General features: G+C 37.5%; 1 protein-coding gene across 4 annotated transcripts in view; it reads left to right on the top strand.

Moving 5' to 3' along the window:
• The window catches only part of LOC144979734 (protein lev-9-like), a 138,833-nt gene that overhangs the window by 81,887 nt on the left and 39,446 nt on the right, over positions 1-17,500 (top strand). Inside the window, exons 1-2 of one of the 4 annotated variants that reach the window (XM_078926702.1) lie at positions 5,260-5,342; positions 5,663-5,834. In XM_078926702.1, the coding sequence (XP_078782828.1) occupies positions 5,741-5,834 (94 nt within the window). In that variant the 5' untranslated portion in view covers positions 5,260-5,342; positions 5,663-5,740. Of the gene's footprint in view, positions 1-5,259; positions 5,381-5,624; positions 5,835-17,500 lie in introns of those variants that run through there. The other 3 variants (XM_078926701.1, XM_078926703.1, XM_078926704.1) reach the window with 3 other exon arrangements.

The raw sequence follows: 17,500 nt of genomic DNA, 5'->3' as shown, positions 1-17,500 counted from the left end.
AGATGGCTGGATATGTTGTTATCATTGGAACAAGCCATTCAACGAGGAGATGTGGAAATTGATAATCAAAAATTGATATACACGCGATAGTGTCATAGCAATGATGCAAATAGGCTTCAGCAGTCGTGACGTCACTTCCCTCGTAATGACGCATTGTAACTTAGTAACTGGCTCTAAACTATCGGAACAATGACAGACGCCCTTATGAAATCCTTCTCCGACGAGCATAAAAGTGTATCCAGAGGAGAAAAAACATTATAAACCTGATCATATTTTGACTTTAATACTCGTACATTCTGATCACATGACATATGAAAAAGTTCTAGCCAGCATGAAGAATAAAAATTACCGATTTTCTTTTGTTTGGAACCAAGCTGCTGGTTGCTGGGCGGACGTGACATCAGACTATCGAATCCAATTAGGGAGCAGGCACTTGTGACAGATTATTATCTGAAAATACTGCTTAGCATGTAACGTTAGCGTTGGTTCAAAAACAAATTGAGCTTTTATATAGCGCAATATCTACTAAACGTGCTCAAAGGGCTTTACAAGGGGCCCCTGGCCAACAGCAACATTTTCATGAAGGACGGGACATGACGCCTGGTAGGCGAAATTACAATTATTTCGGACAGAGACAACGCTGTTAACGACCAGGTACTCGTTTTACACCTGAGTACGGTGAGAGAATGTGAGTAAAGAGCCTAATCCGTGGACTCAACTATGTGCCGAGTGAGGCTCGAACCCAGGACCTTCCGATCCGAAAGCGAGTGTCATACCACTAGACCACATAGCCGCACGTTCAAACCCTTCCTCACGAGCCATTTTCAGAATTTTCTGCGAAACTTTAGACCAGACCCGTCTACTATTACGAAAAATTCGGCATAACACCAGATCGATAGCGCGGGTCACACCATTTCGCCTTAAAGTTGAATAAGGGGCAGCGTGGCTCAGCGGTACGGTCTTTGCTTCGTACCCGAAAATTACCGAATTCGATCACCCGTCGCTGCGATGTGTGGCCTTGAGCAAGGCACCTCGCCCTAGCTCAATTTGCGGCGCTGCACTGCGGCTGACGCCTGTGTTATTCCAGTCTTTGCTTGGAATAGACCCAAGAGAAAAAAAATATCCTTTGGGATGAATAAAGGGAATTTTATTTATGTTTTATTTATTCAATGTCAGAACATTTAAAACATATTGAAAGTGAAAGTTGATTTTTTTACGTAATATTAGTAGTGTTATTTAATCCAAGTGATGGAATTTGTTGATTTTTAAAGTGAACTGTAGAGACTACAATTTCTATCTCCTATAAATTACATTTTTTTTTTTTACATTTTCAGGTAGGCTAGTCTGCTTTTGACCCACCCAACATAAAAAACAACGATTTTAATAGAAAAGTAACAAGCACATTCAATAAATGATATTAATGTTCAGCTAAAATTAGCTCTACAGCCCAATGTCAATATATATATATGTGTGTAGCTAAAACAGAATAAAATTGTCTTTAAATTTTGCGATGTACAAAAGAAATCAGAGGGGGGTGGGGGAGTAGAAGGGGGGGGGGGGGTCGGTTGTACTTGCGTTGGGGGACGGGGGAGTTGGGTTTTTGTTTGTTGTTTTATTTTTTTTTTCGTTTTGTTTGTTTATTTTGCTGGGGGTTTTTTTTTTGTTGTTTTTTTTTTTTGTTGTTGTTGTTTTTTTTTTTTTGTTTTTTTTTTTTGGGGGGGGGGGGTACATGTTTGATTTTTGTTTTGTTTTTGTTTTGTCTTGTATTGTTAGTTTGATTTGCTGTCTTTTTTTTTTTTTTTTTTTTTTGCTTTTTAAAAATATGGTTTTGTCCTGTTTGGTATTTTTTTTTCCAGTTCTCAATTTCAAAATAAGAGGGGTAACCAACGTCGAAATGCTTACACCGGATACAAATTCGTCAAAATATAACGTGCTTCATAATTGTAAACAAAATACGATAATGAAGCCATTGACACACTGGATTCGACTAGAAAACTGACACAGTGCATGCATCATGACATGATGTTACACACAGTCTTGTCAAAACACACTTCATAATATTACTCTACACAGAGAATTGCTGTTTCCGAATGTTTTTGATAGAATGAGGAAATGTGGTCTGGCACTAAAAACAAGCAGGGGGTCACGATATAGATAGTTCGAAGATGACGTCACACAGGCCTTTGTTATTGTTTTTGCCATCCGCGTTTGTGAGTTGTTCTCACGAAACTGTATTAACCAGACCTAAAAAGTTCATGGTTACACAGAGTTTTATGTGTTGGTCCGTTATACTTCCGGATGGCAATGTTATGAGCTTCTTAGCCAAGCGCATTCTATCTATAGATAGAAATCCCAGGTTTGGATTTGAGAACACATCTAAGCAACGTATTGTTGGTTTCCTGAAAAAGACTATTTCGTCACATTCTCTCAACGTACTCAAGTCTAAAATTAGTACCTGGTCGTTAACAGCGTTGTCACTCTGTCAAAAAGAAAATGTAATATCGCCTAGCAGTCGAGACCCTCATCTTGGTTAATCCTCTCAAACCGAGGACGTCGATCGATATTTGAAGGGCGAGTTTTCTGGCCAAATTTTTAAACCCATTTGGCACATACTTTTAGATACCCCAGTGTGTCATGGACATTTCCACGCAAAATGCTTTTAAAAATCAATTGAGATTATGCGTATAGAAAAAATACTCACTTGTTATATCAGCCAAGTGACTAATACCAAAACAAAAATATGTGTGAACTTAATCGTCTGTTAGAGTGACTTAGTGATAACTAATTATTACCCAAATGATGGTTCGCCCGTTACAAAGCACAAACCAACCAGAATATTTCCTGCCATTTTCCCGTTTCGTACTCTCAGTCTTGATTATTTAGTTCCTATAGATAGAATGCGCTTGGCCAAGGAGTTCACAACATTGCCATCCGGAAGTATAACGGACCAACACACAAACTCTGTGTAACCATGAACTTTTATAGTCTGGTTAATACAGTTTAGTGAGAACAACTTACAAACGCGGATGGCAAAAACAATAACAAAGGCCTGAGTGACGTCATCTGCATACTATCTATATGAAAAGGTCTGAGATACCCTTAATACATATTCAAACACACAACTAGATCAGGCCCAGTTAGTGAGTATTTCTCACAATATTTTGACACACTGATAAAGGAATTGCATCTCAAAACCTGACGACATAATGTAAAGATAGATCGAAGATGACGTCACTTAGGTCTTTGTTATCGTTTTTTGCCATCCGCGTTTATGAGTAATGCTCACTGAACTGTATTAACCCGACTATTAACGTTAATGGATAAACACAGTTTTGTGTGTTGGTCCGTTATACTTCCGGATGGCAATGTTATGAGCTTCTTAGCCAAGCGCATACTATCTATCGTTTCAATCATCTGTGTAAAAATTGTGAGTGATGCTCAGGATCTGTGGGCTGTTAACTCCGGGTGACAGGCAAGCACTATAGATAGAATGAAGTTGACGACACTGTTATTGATTTTTGACATCCACGTTTATGAGTAATACTCACTAAACGGTATTATCGAGACAATAAAAGTTCATGATTACATATAGTTTTGTGTGTTGGTCCGTTATACTTCCGGATGGCAATGTTATGAACTTCTTAGTCAAGCCCATACTATCTATACGTGACTATGGGTATTCCGTTCTCGGTCAGTTGTTGATTTCAGGGCCAAAATATACCCTTTTTTAAAATCTTCGAGTCAAAAATAAAACAACTTAAATGTTTATTCGACTAGTTTTAATGAAATATACGATAACTGACGTAATTTTCAAAAGTGTATGTACTGTATGTTGTTTGAAGGACTGAAGGCTCATAGCATAAGATAATCGTTATAAAGGCATCCATGCCAATAGCTCGACAGGCATAGCAACAAAATTTCACATAGGAACCATCAATAAGCAATCTAAAAACAATAACAAAGAGCTAGGTAACGTCAACTTCAGTCTTTCAATAAGCTAACGAAGGCTACGATCAAAGTCCCCAAGCAAAGCACAAAGCGATCACCTCGAACTAGAACTAAACTGGGTAACGTAAACTTCAGTCTTTCAATAAGCTAACGAAGGTTACGATCAAAGTCCCCAAGCAAAGCACAAAGCGATCACCTCGAACTAGAACTAAACTGGGTAACGTAAACTTCAGTCTTTCAATAAGCTAACGAAGGTTACGATCAAAGTCCCCAAGCAAAGCACAAAGCGATCACCTCGAACTAGAACTAAACTGGGTAACGTAAACTTCAGTCTTTCAATAAGCTAACGAAGGTTACGATCAAAGTCCCCAAGCAAAGCACAAAGCGATCACCTCGAACTAGAACTAAACTGGGTAACGTAAACTTCAGTCTTTCAATAAGCTAACGAAGGTTACGATCAAAGTCCCCAAGCAAAGCACAAAGCGATCACCTCGAACTAGAACTAAACTGGGTAACGTAAACTTCAGTCTTTCAATAAGCTAACGAAGGCTACGATCAAAGTTCCCAAGCAAAGCACAAAGCGATCACCTCGAACTAGAACTAAACTGGGTAACGTAAACTTCAGTCTTTCAATAAGCTAACGAAGGCTACGATCAAAGTTCCCAAGCAAAGCACAAAGCGATCACCTCGAACTAGAACTAAACTGGGTAACGTAAACTTCAGTCTTTCAATAAGCTAACGAAGGCGACGATCAAAGTCCCCAAGCAAAGCACAAAGCGATCACCTCGAACTAGAACTAAACTGGGTAACGTAAACTTCAGTCTTTCAATAAGCTAACGAAGGCTACGATCAAAGTTCCCAGGCAAAGCACAAAGCGATCACCTCGAACTAGAACTAAACTGGGTAACGTAAACTTCAGTCTTTCAATAAGCTAACGAAGGCTACGATCAAAGTTCCCAAGCAAAGCACAAAGCGATCACCTCGAACTAGAACTAAACTGGGTAACATAAACTTCAGTCTTTCAATAAGCTAACGAAGGCTACGATCAAAGTTCCCAAGCAAAGCACAAAGCGATCACCTCGAACTAGAACTAAACTGGGTAACATAAACTTCAGTCTTTCAATAAGCTAACGAAGGCTACGATCAAAGTTCCCAGGCAAAGCACAAAGCTATCAACTCGAACTAGAACTAAACTGGAAGAATCAATTTCTCAAATTCTGACAGAAAAGCGAGACAACTCTCACGCACACCAACGTAAACAACGCCAGTCACTATCAATGCCAAGATCGTAAACAAACAGCTCTCCTCTCTACTCTACTTCTCTTTGTCGCAACGCTTGTTTTGTTGTTTACCTTTCGTGCTCATCGTGATATGCGAACACTTTTAACGATTGTGTAAAACACGAGGGATAAAGTTTGATAATATTAGAAATGTGTAACATTTTAACTGTGTAAAAGTATTATGAAATTGATAGTTTCAGACAAAGCAAGCCGGAAGAACAAATAACATAAAAGTCCACACCAAAAAATTAGTCTGTCTGGACTGGGGAATGTATGAGTCAGACTGATTTTTGGGGGTTGATTTTAATTTCTTCTATATATTTTTCCTGCTTTGTTTGACACTGTCTCATACATAGTTTTTCGGATCTCTCGATCATTCACCAGTGATTACTTGCTTCCTAATTAATTTTAATTTTTCTATTTTCACATTATAGCTGATATTCGTGATTCAGAAAGAAGACAATAATACATTGTGAGAAGGATTTAGTGTAATATTATACACAGGTTTCAAAATGAATTCATTCATGAAAGATTCCTGGGCTTGTGTCAAACTTATTCTGTGTTTATTTCTTGTACTTGGAAATATCGAATGGACGAGAGGAAAGGGTGAGTAAGATAATGGTTGATTAGTTGTTCTGTCATCAATTTATACATTCATTTGTTAATTTGTTCATCCATTTATCTATTTGTCTAGTAGTCCATTTAAAAAATGTATTCATTAATCCAATCATTCATTCATTCATTCATTCATTAATCCAATCATTTATTAATCCCTTCGTCTATTCATTCATTCAATCATTCATTCATTCATTCATTTAATCTCCCATCCAATCATTTATCAATTCATTAGTTCATTCGTACAACCATTCATTCATTCATTCATTCATTCATTCATTCATTCATTTATTCATTCATTCATTCATTTATTCATTCATTCATTTATATATTTATATATTCATGCATCCTTCCATTAATCCAATCATTTATTCATCCATTAGTTATTTTTTTTTATCCTTCACTATTTCCTCCTATCCTCCTTCGTCAGTTGTTCGTCTTTGGTTTGATTGTTTTGTTTTTTTTTCTTTTGTTTTGTTTGTCTTTTTGTTTTTTTTTTCTGTGTTTTTTTTTAATGTTTTTTTTTTGTTTGTTTGTTTATTTTTTAGGAGTTTGTGAGTGTCTTTTTACTCTTTCTTTGTTTCTTTGTAAATGTTGTTTAGTTAGTTTGTTTTTGTTTTTTGTTTTGTTTTTTTAAAGTTTAAAATCATTCAATCTTTTTGAAGAACTATTATTTAAAAAAATAAGTTGTAATCCAGCGCGTCAACTCGGTACTATTAAATCAGTTTGAGAAACTTGAGTTTAAATGAAAAATCATCAGAATGACTAAATCAAAGTCTTTGGGAGAAATTCCAAATGCAACCGCTACATACAAGCTGTAGATTATTTCTTTTTGTTCATTAGAATTGCCCGTTTTGATTAAGGTTTTATCTGTCGAAAGAACCAAAAAAAAAAAAGAAAAAAAGACTGGGCTTGTAGAATTAATTGTAATCAGATAATTTTTGTGTCTACAATGGGGAAGTAAAGTGTGATGTAAAAAAAACTAGTTTCTATTTCATTGGAAATGTAAAACCGCTCTCGGGATGGCTGGATACAAACCTTGTGTATTTCATCTTCTGGTTTAAGAATGATGTAAATGGCGCTGCTCGAAGCTCGAAGAAATAAACAATGTAAAATTGAATGTAAACTTCAATTTAATATACCAAAATAGATAAGATAAACGTTTCGGGTTTCCCCCTTTGTCAACAAACAAGATGAATGAAACATCACAGACGAATGAGATGTTCTGGTTATGTGGTAGTGTGGCGTTGTTAAGATGAATCTTAACAACGCCACTACAACATTAGCACATTATCTCATTCGTTTGTAGTGTTTCATTCATCTTGTTTGTTGATAAAGGGGAAATCCGAAACGTCCATTTTTATCTATTTTCGTATATTAAATTGAAGCTTACATTTCAATTTTACATTGTTTTTAGTTTCAGCGTGATGGCATCTAATTTTCTAGTCTAAATATATGCTTGTCGTCAATAAAGATCATCCATCCTCACTCTTTTACGTTCCGTCATCCTAAGAATCTGCTTTTACATCCTGCTACTGAAATAGTCGTGACGCCTTTATGTAACCTATTCATTATTTCTATTTCGAAGGACTATTTTCACTCAGAGGATTTAGGAACCAAAAGAGTAGAGGGTATGATGTCACGACTTTTCTATCCTATAGATAGTATGCGCTTGGTTAAGAAACTCACAACATTGCCATCCGGAATTATAACGGACCAACAAACAAAACGATGTGTAACTATGAACTTTTATAGTCTGGTTCATGCAGTTTAGTGAGAAGTACTCATAAACATGGATGGCAAAAAACAATAACAAAGACCTGAGTGGCGTCATGTTCGTTCTCTCGATTAGGAATTTGATTCTAGATAGATTAAGGAAAACTAAGCATTCGTTATATGACATATCCTTGAGTTCCGGAATCAGTACTGTCGCTTGTCTTTGAATATTCCAAGGCCTATTTAGTACCGTACATATTTGAGGTTTCAGACACTGCTCCTGCAGTGATACCTAAAGAAACAACAGATGCGTGCTTTTGTCCAAATAAATAAAATCACTATATATTTTTTCCTTTGTAAAATTATCTCTCTGTAATGAACTGTAATCTTTTGGGGGGTTTTTGTTTTTGTTTTGAATATCATGGTTTGTGTAAACATTTGATTGTTCTCTGCTTGTTGAAATCCCGTGATTGTGTCTGAATGAGACTTCTAAGCGATCTCAAACTAAGTACATTGAGGGTGTGCTCTTGGAATATACATCCGTTCCCTATTTGAACCATTTCCCTTTGTCTTATTTATTCGTAGGTGATTTGATAAAAGTATACTTTTTGACTGCCTATCACATTTTCTGTCATTCACTGGCGCTGAGATGACCTAAATGTGTCACAAACGCCGTGAAATTATTTAAAACAAAGGATGCAATCCTTCTTGACATGGGATAATTGAAGTACACAAGGGCGTTTCGCTCTGCGAAAATTACTTAACAGTTTGTGATATTGAAAAAGATTCATGATTTTGGTTTTGTCTTTGAGAATTAATCCTGTAATTCTACACAACAATAGGGAATGAGATTAGCGGAAGAGTAGCGTCCCTTGATTGGACGTCACCTTAAAGAGAGAACGTCAATTTGTTTTTGAAGTGTCTCAAGCCGCGTTCACCGGAAGCGAGGACGAGAGACGCATGCGCACAACTAACATGACGTTCTCTCTCTAATTATGTTTCCGCCGGTGACGTCACAGACTATGGGTGACGTCCAATCAAGGGACGCTACTCTTTCGCTAATCTCATTTCCTATACGTTAAACTAATATTCCAGTCTTCTAGAATTTTATTTAGCGGTAGGAATGTATTAAATAAGATGTGACGGGGATGGCTTATTCATTATGGACTTTCCCAGAGAGTAAACGAGGATAAAGATGACCCAAACCAATGCATTTTGTTACACCAAGTGTTACTAAATTTCAATAACTTTATTATCCGAAACAGAAGCATCATTGATATAAATGCCATCTCCGTTATTGTCAACAAATGGGGTATTAGCGTGATCCTCATTTACAAAAACAATACTAGATATTATTGCTGTTGTGCAATTATTATTATTATTATTATTATTATTATTATTATTATTATTATTATTATTATTATTATTATTATTATTATTATTATTATTATTATTATTATTATTATTATCATTATTATTAGTGTAAGTATTGGTGTTATTTCCTTTGTGTATTTTGAGGTCATTATTGACATCATTATATTTTGTTTGCTTCATTAACCTTCTTTTTTTTTTTTACTTTCATCTATGTTGCTATCAAATCTTATGATCTATTTTGTGGTTATGTCCGTGTTTTTAGTTCGTTATTCGTTATTTCCTCATTGATTTTCCGCCTGGTCTCCAGATTGAACAAACCGATTTCCCGACCCAATCAGAGGGTAACGACTCACAGTCATGCACGTGCGTATGATTGACAGCTCGCGTGATGAGAGCAGTGAGCAGAAATTGTTATGAGAAAACATAGCAAGTTGTTTTCATAATAACGTTGCCAATATTATAATTATTGACTCCCGATTCTTCGTTTCCCAGTCATCTTACTAAATGAGTTTTACTTTGCTTGTTTTTGTTTTATTTTTAATGACGAATTTTTTTTTTTAATGAACTCCAATTTTGTTTAATTTTCTTTTTATTTAAAACACATAGGGGAAATTTGTCTTTCGGTTCTCTTACAAGGGTAGATTGGATGGAATAACACAGGCGTCAGCCGCAGTACAGCGCCGCAAATTGAGCTAGGGCGAGGTGACAAGGCGGGTGTTCGAACTCGGTACCTTTTGGGTATGAAGCAAAGACAGTACCGCTGAGCCACGCTGCCCATAATTCAACTTTGGGAAATTGTTTTACCCATGCTGTCAATCTGGTATTATGTCGGATAGAATTGGATGGAGGAAATTCACCGTGAAGACAAAATTCAGTGATTGCATAATATCTCTTTCATTGGCTTAAATAAAGGTTGAAACGACAACTGCTTGTCATCTGAAATCTGTAGGTGCCTATGAATACAAAGTAGTCCTTCAGAGCCGTAAGACCCACGGAGCCGGAGTTTATCTCGGTTTTCTATAGCGTGAAACGGACAACAGCATTTGCTTGCTACCCTATGGATAGAACGCTAGTCTGTTGCAAAGTACTTTCCGCCATAATTTACTGCTGGGTGGACAGGGAGGGGGGGGGGGGGGGGGAGATAGAGTGTCTGTGCAAAGTACTTTCCGCCCATAAATTCTGTGGGTGGACAGGAGGGGAGGGGGGGGGAGGGTGGTCGGAAAATCACGACGACTGACCCGGGTCGGACTGGCCCTTTGCGCGTGAAGGAATGGCGTTATCATGAACTCCCGAGACTTTCGCGTATGAATAGAAATCGGACGTTTATTCATTTTTTAAAAATTGTTGGTTTTATTTGGGTTTTTATATTTTCTTTTTAAAATGTTTTTTTTTTTATTCAGTCAAAATTTCATTAAACTTGAGCGTTTATTTATCCGCTAAACGTGTTCAAAGCACTTTGCTAAGGATCCCGAGCCAACAGCAACACTTAACATGTAGCAGTGGACAAAAGCACATCTGTAAAATGGCGAATCATGTTATTTGGGTATACGAAATTCAATATCGAAGAAGCTTACTTTGAGGGATGGAATAAAGACATTCTTTCATGGCTTTGGATTGATCAAATTCGTTACTTTTACCACGCATTGATACTCATGAACCCGAGACGGCAGAGCATCTAGTCGAAAGGTGTGTTGTGACGATGCTACCCGGCGGGTTTGCGACGGTGCACGAATGCGGACCGGACTTTGATGATTGGGTCGATCGTCATAACATAATAGTGTGAACCATAAGAGGCTGCTGCCAACTTGCAGTGTTAAATTGCGCAACAACAAAAAATACGTCTCTGTGGTCTAGCGGTATGACACTCTCCTCGGATCGGAAGTTCGAGAGTTCGAGTCCCGCTCTGAGCGACGCAGAATTGAGTCGTTGGAAAAAGGCTCTTTACTCACATTCTTTCTCCGTACTCGGGTGTAAAATGTGTACCTGGCCGTTAACAACGTTGTCTCTGTCGAAAAAAGAAATGTGTAAAACCAAATACTAGAGGTGCCTAAATTATGAGCCAATAAAATGGAAAGAAGAAGAAATTTGTAATAGACATCGCCTAACTGGCATCATGTCTCGTCTTGCATGTTGCTGCTGGCTAGTCGGGACCCCATGTAAAGTGTATAGAGCACCTTTAGTGGATATTGTGCTATATAAATGTTCTAGGTAATGAATCCAAATTCATGAAGAAATCCTGTCTATATTATTCCAATACCAGAAAACTGCCAATTTTTTTTTTTTTATGTGTCCGACCATTTTAGATATGGAGTTCGTTTTTCGTTTTCGCCCGGAAATAATACTACACTGAGACGAAGGGCCACGTATACAAAATCTGATGAGCCAGGCCCGACACTATACCCAGTTAAATAAATAGATAATTAAATATAATATATGGTTGAGCGCGACGTGCACTTATTTGCAGGTCAGATAACCCAATTGCTTATGGGCTCATTGGTGAAATCGAAATCTCAAAAAATGATACAAAATATTGTCCATTACAATAATGTTAAACTAGGCCCATAAGTGAGTTAGGATGCCAGACCTGCATATATGTTCACGTTGGTGAGGGGAATGTGACAGCCCCAAGCCTGCAACGGAGAGGGGGGTATTTTGTTATTTGTTGTAACCATAAGTACTGTGTCACTGATATAATAAAGTGTTGGGCGATATTTTGGCTGCAAGTTCACAGTATCGATTATTTTCAATAGTGCCGCAAATGAAAAATGAAAACAAATATGAACGAAAATCGGTAATGTCGCAATACGCTTCAACAGACTAAGGGGCCGAGTGACACAGCGGTACGGGCTTTGCTTCGTACCCAAAAGGTACCGAGTTCGATCAACCGCCGCTGCGTTGTGTGGCCTTGAGCAAGTCACCTAGCCCTATCTCACTTTGCGGCTCTGTACTGCGGCTAACGCCTGCGTTATTCCGGGCTTCCCTTGGAGTAGACCCTGAAGACAAATTTCCCCTTGGGGATGAAGAAAGAGAATTTTTTATTTCTTTAAATATTTAACAGTCGTGACGTCACTTCCATTGTAATAACGCATAGTAACTTAGTAACTGGTTCTAAAATATCTGAACAATAGCGGACGCCCTTATGAAATACTTCCCCGACTAGCATAATAATGTATCCAGAGGAGAAAACATTATAAATCTGATCATGTTTAGAATTTTATACATTCTGATCACATGACATGTGAAAAAGTTCTAGCCAGCATGAAGAATAAAAAGTACCGATTTTCTTTGTTTAGAACCAAGCTGCTCGTTGCTGGGCGACGTGACATCAGACTATTGAATCCTATTCCGAGCAATTGAATGACTCCGTCTGGCTGGATTACAGCGTCATTACTCCAATGCAATCCAGATCTTCGGAGCTCTGAATTCAATCTGGGAGAGTTGCTTTTGGGATTTCCCGGTTTTGTGTGTGTGTGTGTGTGTGTGTGTGTGTGTGTGGGGAGGGGGGGGGGGGGTTTACACGGAATATGCTGCCGACAAGGGGATTTTGTATGATTTTGTTTTGTGCATTGCGGATATGTAGCTACGTAAGCGAGAGAGAGAGAGAGAGAGAGAGAGAGAGAGGGAGGGAGAGAGAGAGTTCTTGTGTGTATGTATGAGAGAGATAGAGAAAACATCTAAAATGGAGAAATTGAGAGACAGACATGGAGGGAGAGAAAGAGAGAGAAATAGATTTATTGATTGATTGAGAGACACACAGAGAGAGAGAGCAAGAGAGAGAGAGAGAGAGAGAGAGAGATGGAGTGCGTATGTACATGTTTGTGTGTGTGTGTGTGTGTGTGTATTTATTTATGAGAGAGATAGACATAAAGAGATGGAGAGATTGAGAGATAGGCATGGAGAGGGACAGGGAGGGAGAGAGAGAGAGAGAAGGAGAGAAATAGAGGGAGAAAGAGAGAGAGAGAGAGCGAGAGAGAGAGAGAGAGAGAGAGAGAGAGAGGGGGGGAGGCTCGGGTTGGTTGGATTACGCGTCTTCACTCCAAACTCCAAAGTAATCTCTAGTAAATCTTGGGAGATTTGAATTCATTCTTGGAGAGTTGCTTTTGCAGATTTCCCGATTTTTCATACAGGAGTTAGATGGAGTGTTTTGACGACAATGGGATCTTATGTGAGATATGGTTTTGCACATTGCGTGTATGCGCGTACGCACGCGCTTGTATGTATGTGTGTCTGTCTGTGTGTGTGTCTGCACTGATAGAAATAGAGAGAGGGAGAGAGAGAGAGAGAGAAAGAGAGAGCGAGAGAGAGAGAGAGAGGCAGAGAGTGACGGGGGGGGGAGTTAGAGAGAGAGAGAGAGTTAGAGAGAGAGAGAGAGAGGTGCAGAGAGGGACAGAGAGAGAGAGAGGCAGAGAGAGACAGATGGATGCGGGGGAGAGAGAGAGACGGGAAGAGAGAGAGAGAGAGAGAGAGAGAGAGAGAGAAAGACAGAGAGAGAGACGGGGAGAGAGAGAGAAAGACAGAGAGAGACGGGGAGAGAGAGAGAAAGACAGAGAGAGACGGGGAGAGAGAGAGAGACGGGGGGAGAGAGAGAGAGAGAGAGTATTTGTATACAAATGCACGTGTTATTTGGAAATGGGGAGGGGAGGAGTAGGAGGAGAAGAAGAGATGAAGTGTGTAGCAAGATGCCAGAGGACAAGAGACAATAAAAACTGTTGCGCTGATTGGAGTTGTGAAGTGCTTGCTCTCCACTCACTTATGTTTCATCGCCTGCACTTTAGAGACAATTTCCAGAATCGAGCTCATTCGGACTTGGTACCGTTTTGACGCGAAGGGCTGCATTTAAGCAGCTCTGCCGTACTCTGGAAAAACCAATATTTTAAAATTTGGTCAGAAAACTCTTCCTTCAAATATCGATCGATTGAAAAGATCCTCATCTTGGAAAAAAAAACCCTCTCAAACCTGGGACTTCGCGTTGTTTTGAGAGTTTTATTTTTCCAAGATGAGGGTCATTTTAATCGATCAATATTTGAAGGACGAGTTTTCTGGCCAAATTTTGAAATATGGGTTTTTTTCCAGAGCACGACAGAACTGGTATTTTTCAGTTCTTCTAGAGAAAACGATTCTGTACTTGGTCTGATCAATGAATATCATAATCGATGCTTATTTAATCTTATATCGATAAAGTTGACGTTGGGTTGACGGGTCATGAGGAATATCGACTGCGTTATTATCATTATTATTTTTATAAGAGGTGTTGGAATAAAGTATCGATTTTGTCATAATATTATTAGATAGGGAAATTGCTTGGGATTGGATTAAAAAATAGAATTAAAAAAGGGGATCGGATAAATATCTTAGAAATGTTAAGAAAAGGAATGATAAAAAAAAAAAAAAAAAAAAAAAAAAAAAAACATATATATATATATATATAATATATATATATATATATATATATATATATATATATATATATATTGATTAGTGGGTGGGAGGCAATAGAAAAAGGTTAGCTTCTGTATTTAAAAAAATGTTTGACAACACGTGTATGACATAGAAGAAAAGTAGAGATAAAAATTCAAGAGAAAGATCATCCAAAAAAAAAAAAAAACAATCAACAACAACCCCCCCCCCCAAAAAAAAAACAAAACAAAAAAAAAACAAACAACAAAACACAAAATAAACAACAACAATCATGCTTTGATTGGGGATCGAACTTCAGATATCCTGATTACCGGTCAGACGGTGCTACCATTACATTATCTCATTCATCTGTAGTGTTTCATTCATCCTGTTTTGTTGATAAAGGGGAAACCCGAAACGTTCACTTGATATGTTTTTGTAATTAAATTGAAGCTTACATTCAATTTCACATTATTATCTATTTCTTCGAGCTTCGAGCAGCAACATTTACATGAACATTACACCGTAACGTTTACCTGAAAATAGGGGACGATTTAATGCTTATTTTCTTCACAAAATTACGCATTTTCTCTTAACATCCTCAAAGCGCTTTACAATTGATCCCAAGTCAACAGAAATACTTAACAGATAGGACCTAACATGAAGCCTGTAAGGCGCTGTTACAATAATCTTTTGACAGAGACAACTCTGTTATGGGCCATGATACATACACCACTTTATTACCTAAGTTCGTTGAGAATGATTAATATGTGGGAAAAGATAATTTTCCAATTAGTCATCTTGGTTTAGATAGATAGATAGATAGATAGATAGATAGATAGATAGATAGATAGATAGATAGATAGATAGATAGATAGATAGATAGATAGATAGATAAATAGATATATAGATAGTTCGATAGATAGATAGACATTATATAGATAGATATAAAGGTAGATATAAAGAGAGATATATATATAGATAGATAGATAGATAGATAGATAGATAGATAGATAGATAGATAGATAGATAGATAGATAGATAGATAGATAGATAGATAGATAGGTAGATAGATTGATAGACAGATAGAAAGATAGATAGAAAGATAGATAGAAAGATAGATAGATAGATAGATGGATAGATAAATAGTGGATAGATGGATGGATAGATGGCTAGATGGATGGATAGATGGATAGATAGATAGATAGTTAGAAAGAGAGGGAGGGGAGGTGATTACTACTACTTTGAGTCCAGACAAAACAAAATTCTCGAGTTTCCCCAAGTTCGATAACTCGTGACATTCCCACATCCGTTTCCGGATTACAGATATTTACCCCCACTTCCGCCAGAGATTACCAGGGAGCTTTTGTAAATAATGCCAAAGTGAGTCGCATGTATTTCTATTATAAAATGAGGTAAAAGCGCCAAATTAAAAATCGGCCATCTTGATTGCTTTTAAAATATAAAAGATTTTTAAAGAAATGAGAGTCGAAGATGTGATAGAATTGCTGGATTATTTGATCCATTGCTTCAAATCGGCATTGTGTCGCGGTGAACTTGTAGATGGAAAGTGAATTTACAGCCAAAATATAAAGACTTGGCTGAACTTTATTTGTTTCATTGAATAAATTTGTTTTATCACATTCGGCTTTGGACCGCGAGATCCAGGATTTAAGTCCGATTCTGAGCGGCACATAGTTGAATCTATGGAAAAACCACTATACTCACTGGGTGAGGTTCCTGACCTCCCATAGTGGGCAGGGAGGCACTTACTGTGTCTGTATCTGTATCTGTTTTTCAACATGCTTTCTGTCATTTGTCTTGGAATGAGATTTCTTGGTTTTGTCCTGGTCCTGGCCGGATACCCTGGCTGAGAGGGAAACAGTCAAATGTATAGTTAGTTTTGGGAGATATTTTTTTCATTGTAAATCATCTCTCTGCAGGGGCGTGGCTCTATTGGTTCAAATGGTGCCTGGCACCACATCCATGTTTTAAAAATGGATAACAGCATTTTTTAAAATATATAAAACTGAGAAATGGTATATATCGCCTTTTATCAACAGTGCGAAACAGACTCCCTTTCTGTCACAACGCCTTCTATCCACGCTTTTCTCCCGATTCACACAGTCCGTTGATGACTGTCAGCGACTGTGTACCATGGCTGAGCGAGTGACTGGATTTCCCCACTCAAACGAATGCAAGGAGCGGATTGTTGCTGGCACCATTTAATGCTATTACTATAATGTACTATAATGTTGACACATTGAATACCTGGCTCGAATTTTTACCATCTTCACATACGAGAAAAAACCCGCCTCAGGTGCCGAGAAATTTTTGCTCCAACTCTGTTGGACTGGGGAAAAATAGCTAATGTTGGTCATTTACGTCCTAGTCATAGTATGGTAACTTCGACCATCTTTATTATTATCAAAATCACGATTATTAACAAGTTCATTTGTTTCTCTCTCTGTGTCGTGATTATTGTATATATTAATTTATTATTATTATTATTATTATTATTATTATTATTATTATTATTATTATTATTATTATTATTATTATTATTATTATTATTATTATTATTATTATTATTATCATTATTATCATCATCATCATCATCATCATCATCATCATCATCATCATCATCATCATCATCATTATTATTATTATTATTATTGCTGCAAAAATTGATATGAAGGAATGTAAACGAGTTAAGTCAAACATTTCTTGATAGTGATGCTATAATATGCTAAATGCATGATCTTCGCGTGAATATGCGTGTTTGACTTTGTGTGTGTGTGTGCGTGCACGTTCATCTCACATACACACACACACACACACACACAGAGAGAGATAGGTAGATAGATAGATAGATAGATAGATAGATAGAGAGAGAGAGAGAGAGAGAGAGAGAGAGAGAGAGAGAGATCTTGTATGGTGTCATGTTGGATTTCCGAAGTGGAATGGGGCTGTTTCATGACGTAACTACAGTACTCTTTTAATAGGCCATGGGCTGTTTACATTCTTACGCTTTGTAAGTTTTGAAATTACCCTTTGTTCGATTGACATTCAATGTCTGCATGTGTCCCTTTAGCCATTCCCCTCAGTGTCCAAACTCCAATCAATATATTCGTTCGTGATTTATATAAACAAACTATTGAAAAGATTTG

This window comes from Berghia stephanieae, chromosome 9 (genome assembly GCF_034508935.2).
Source record: "Berghia stephanieae isolate SIO BIC M18660-M18661 chromosome 9, UCSD_Bste_1.3, whole genome shotgun sequence".
Lineage (NCBI taxonomy): Eukaryota > Metazoa > Mollusca > Gastropoda > Nudibranchia > Aeolidiidae > Berghia > Berghia stephanieae.
This window is presented reverse-complemented; position numbering and strand designations above follow the sequence as displayed.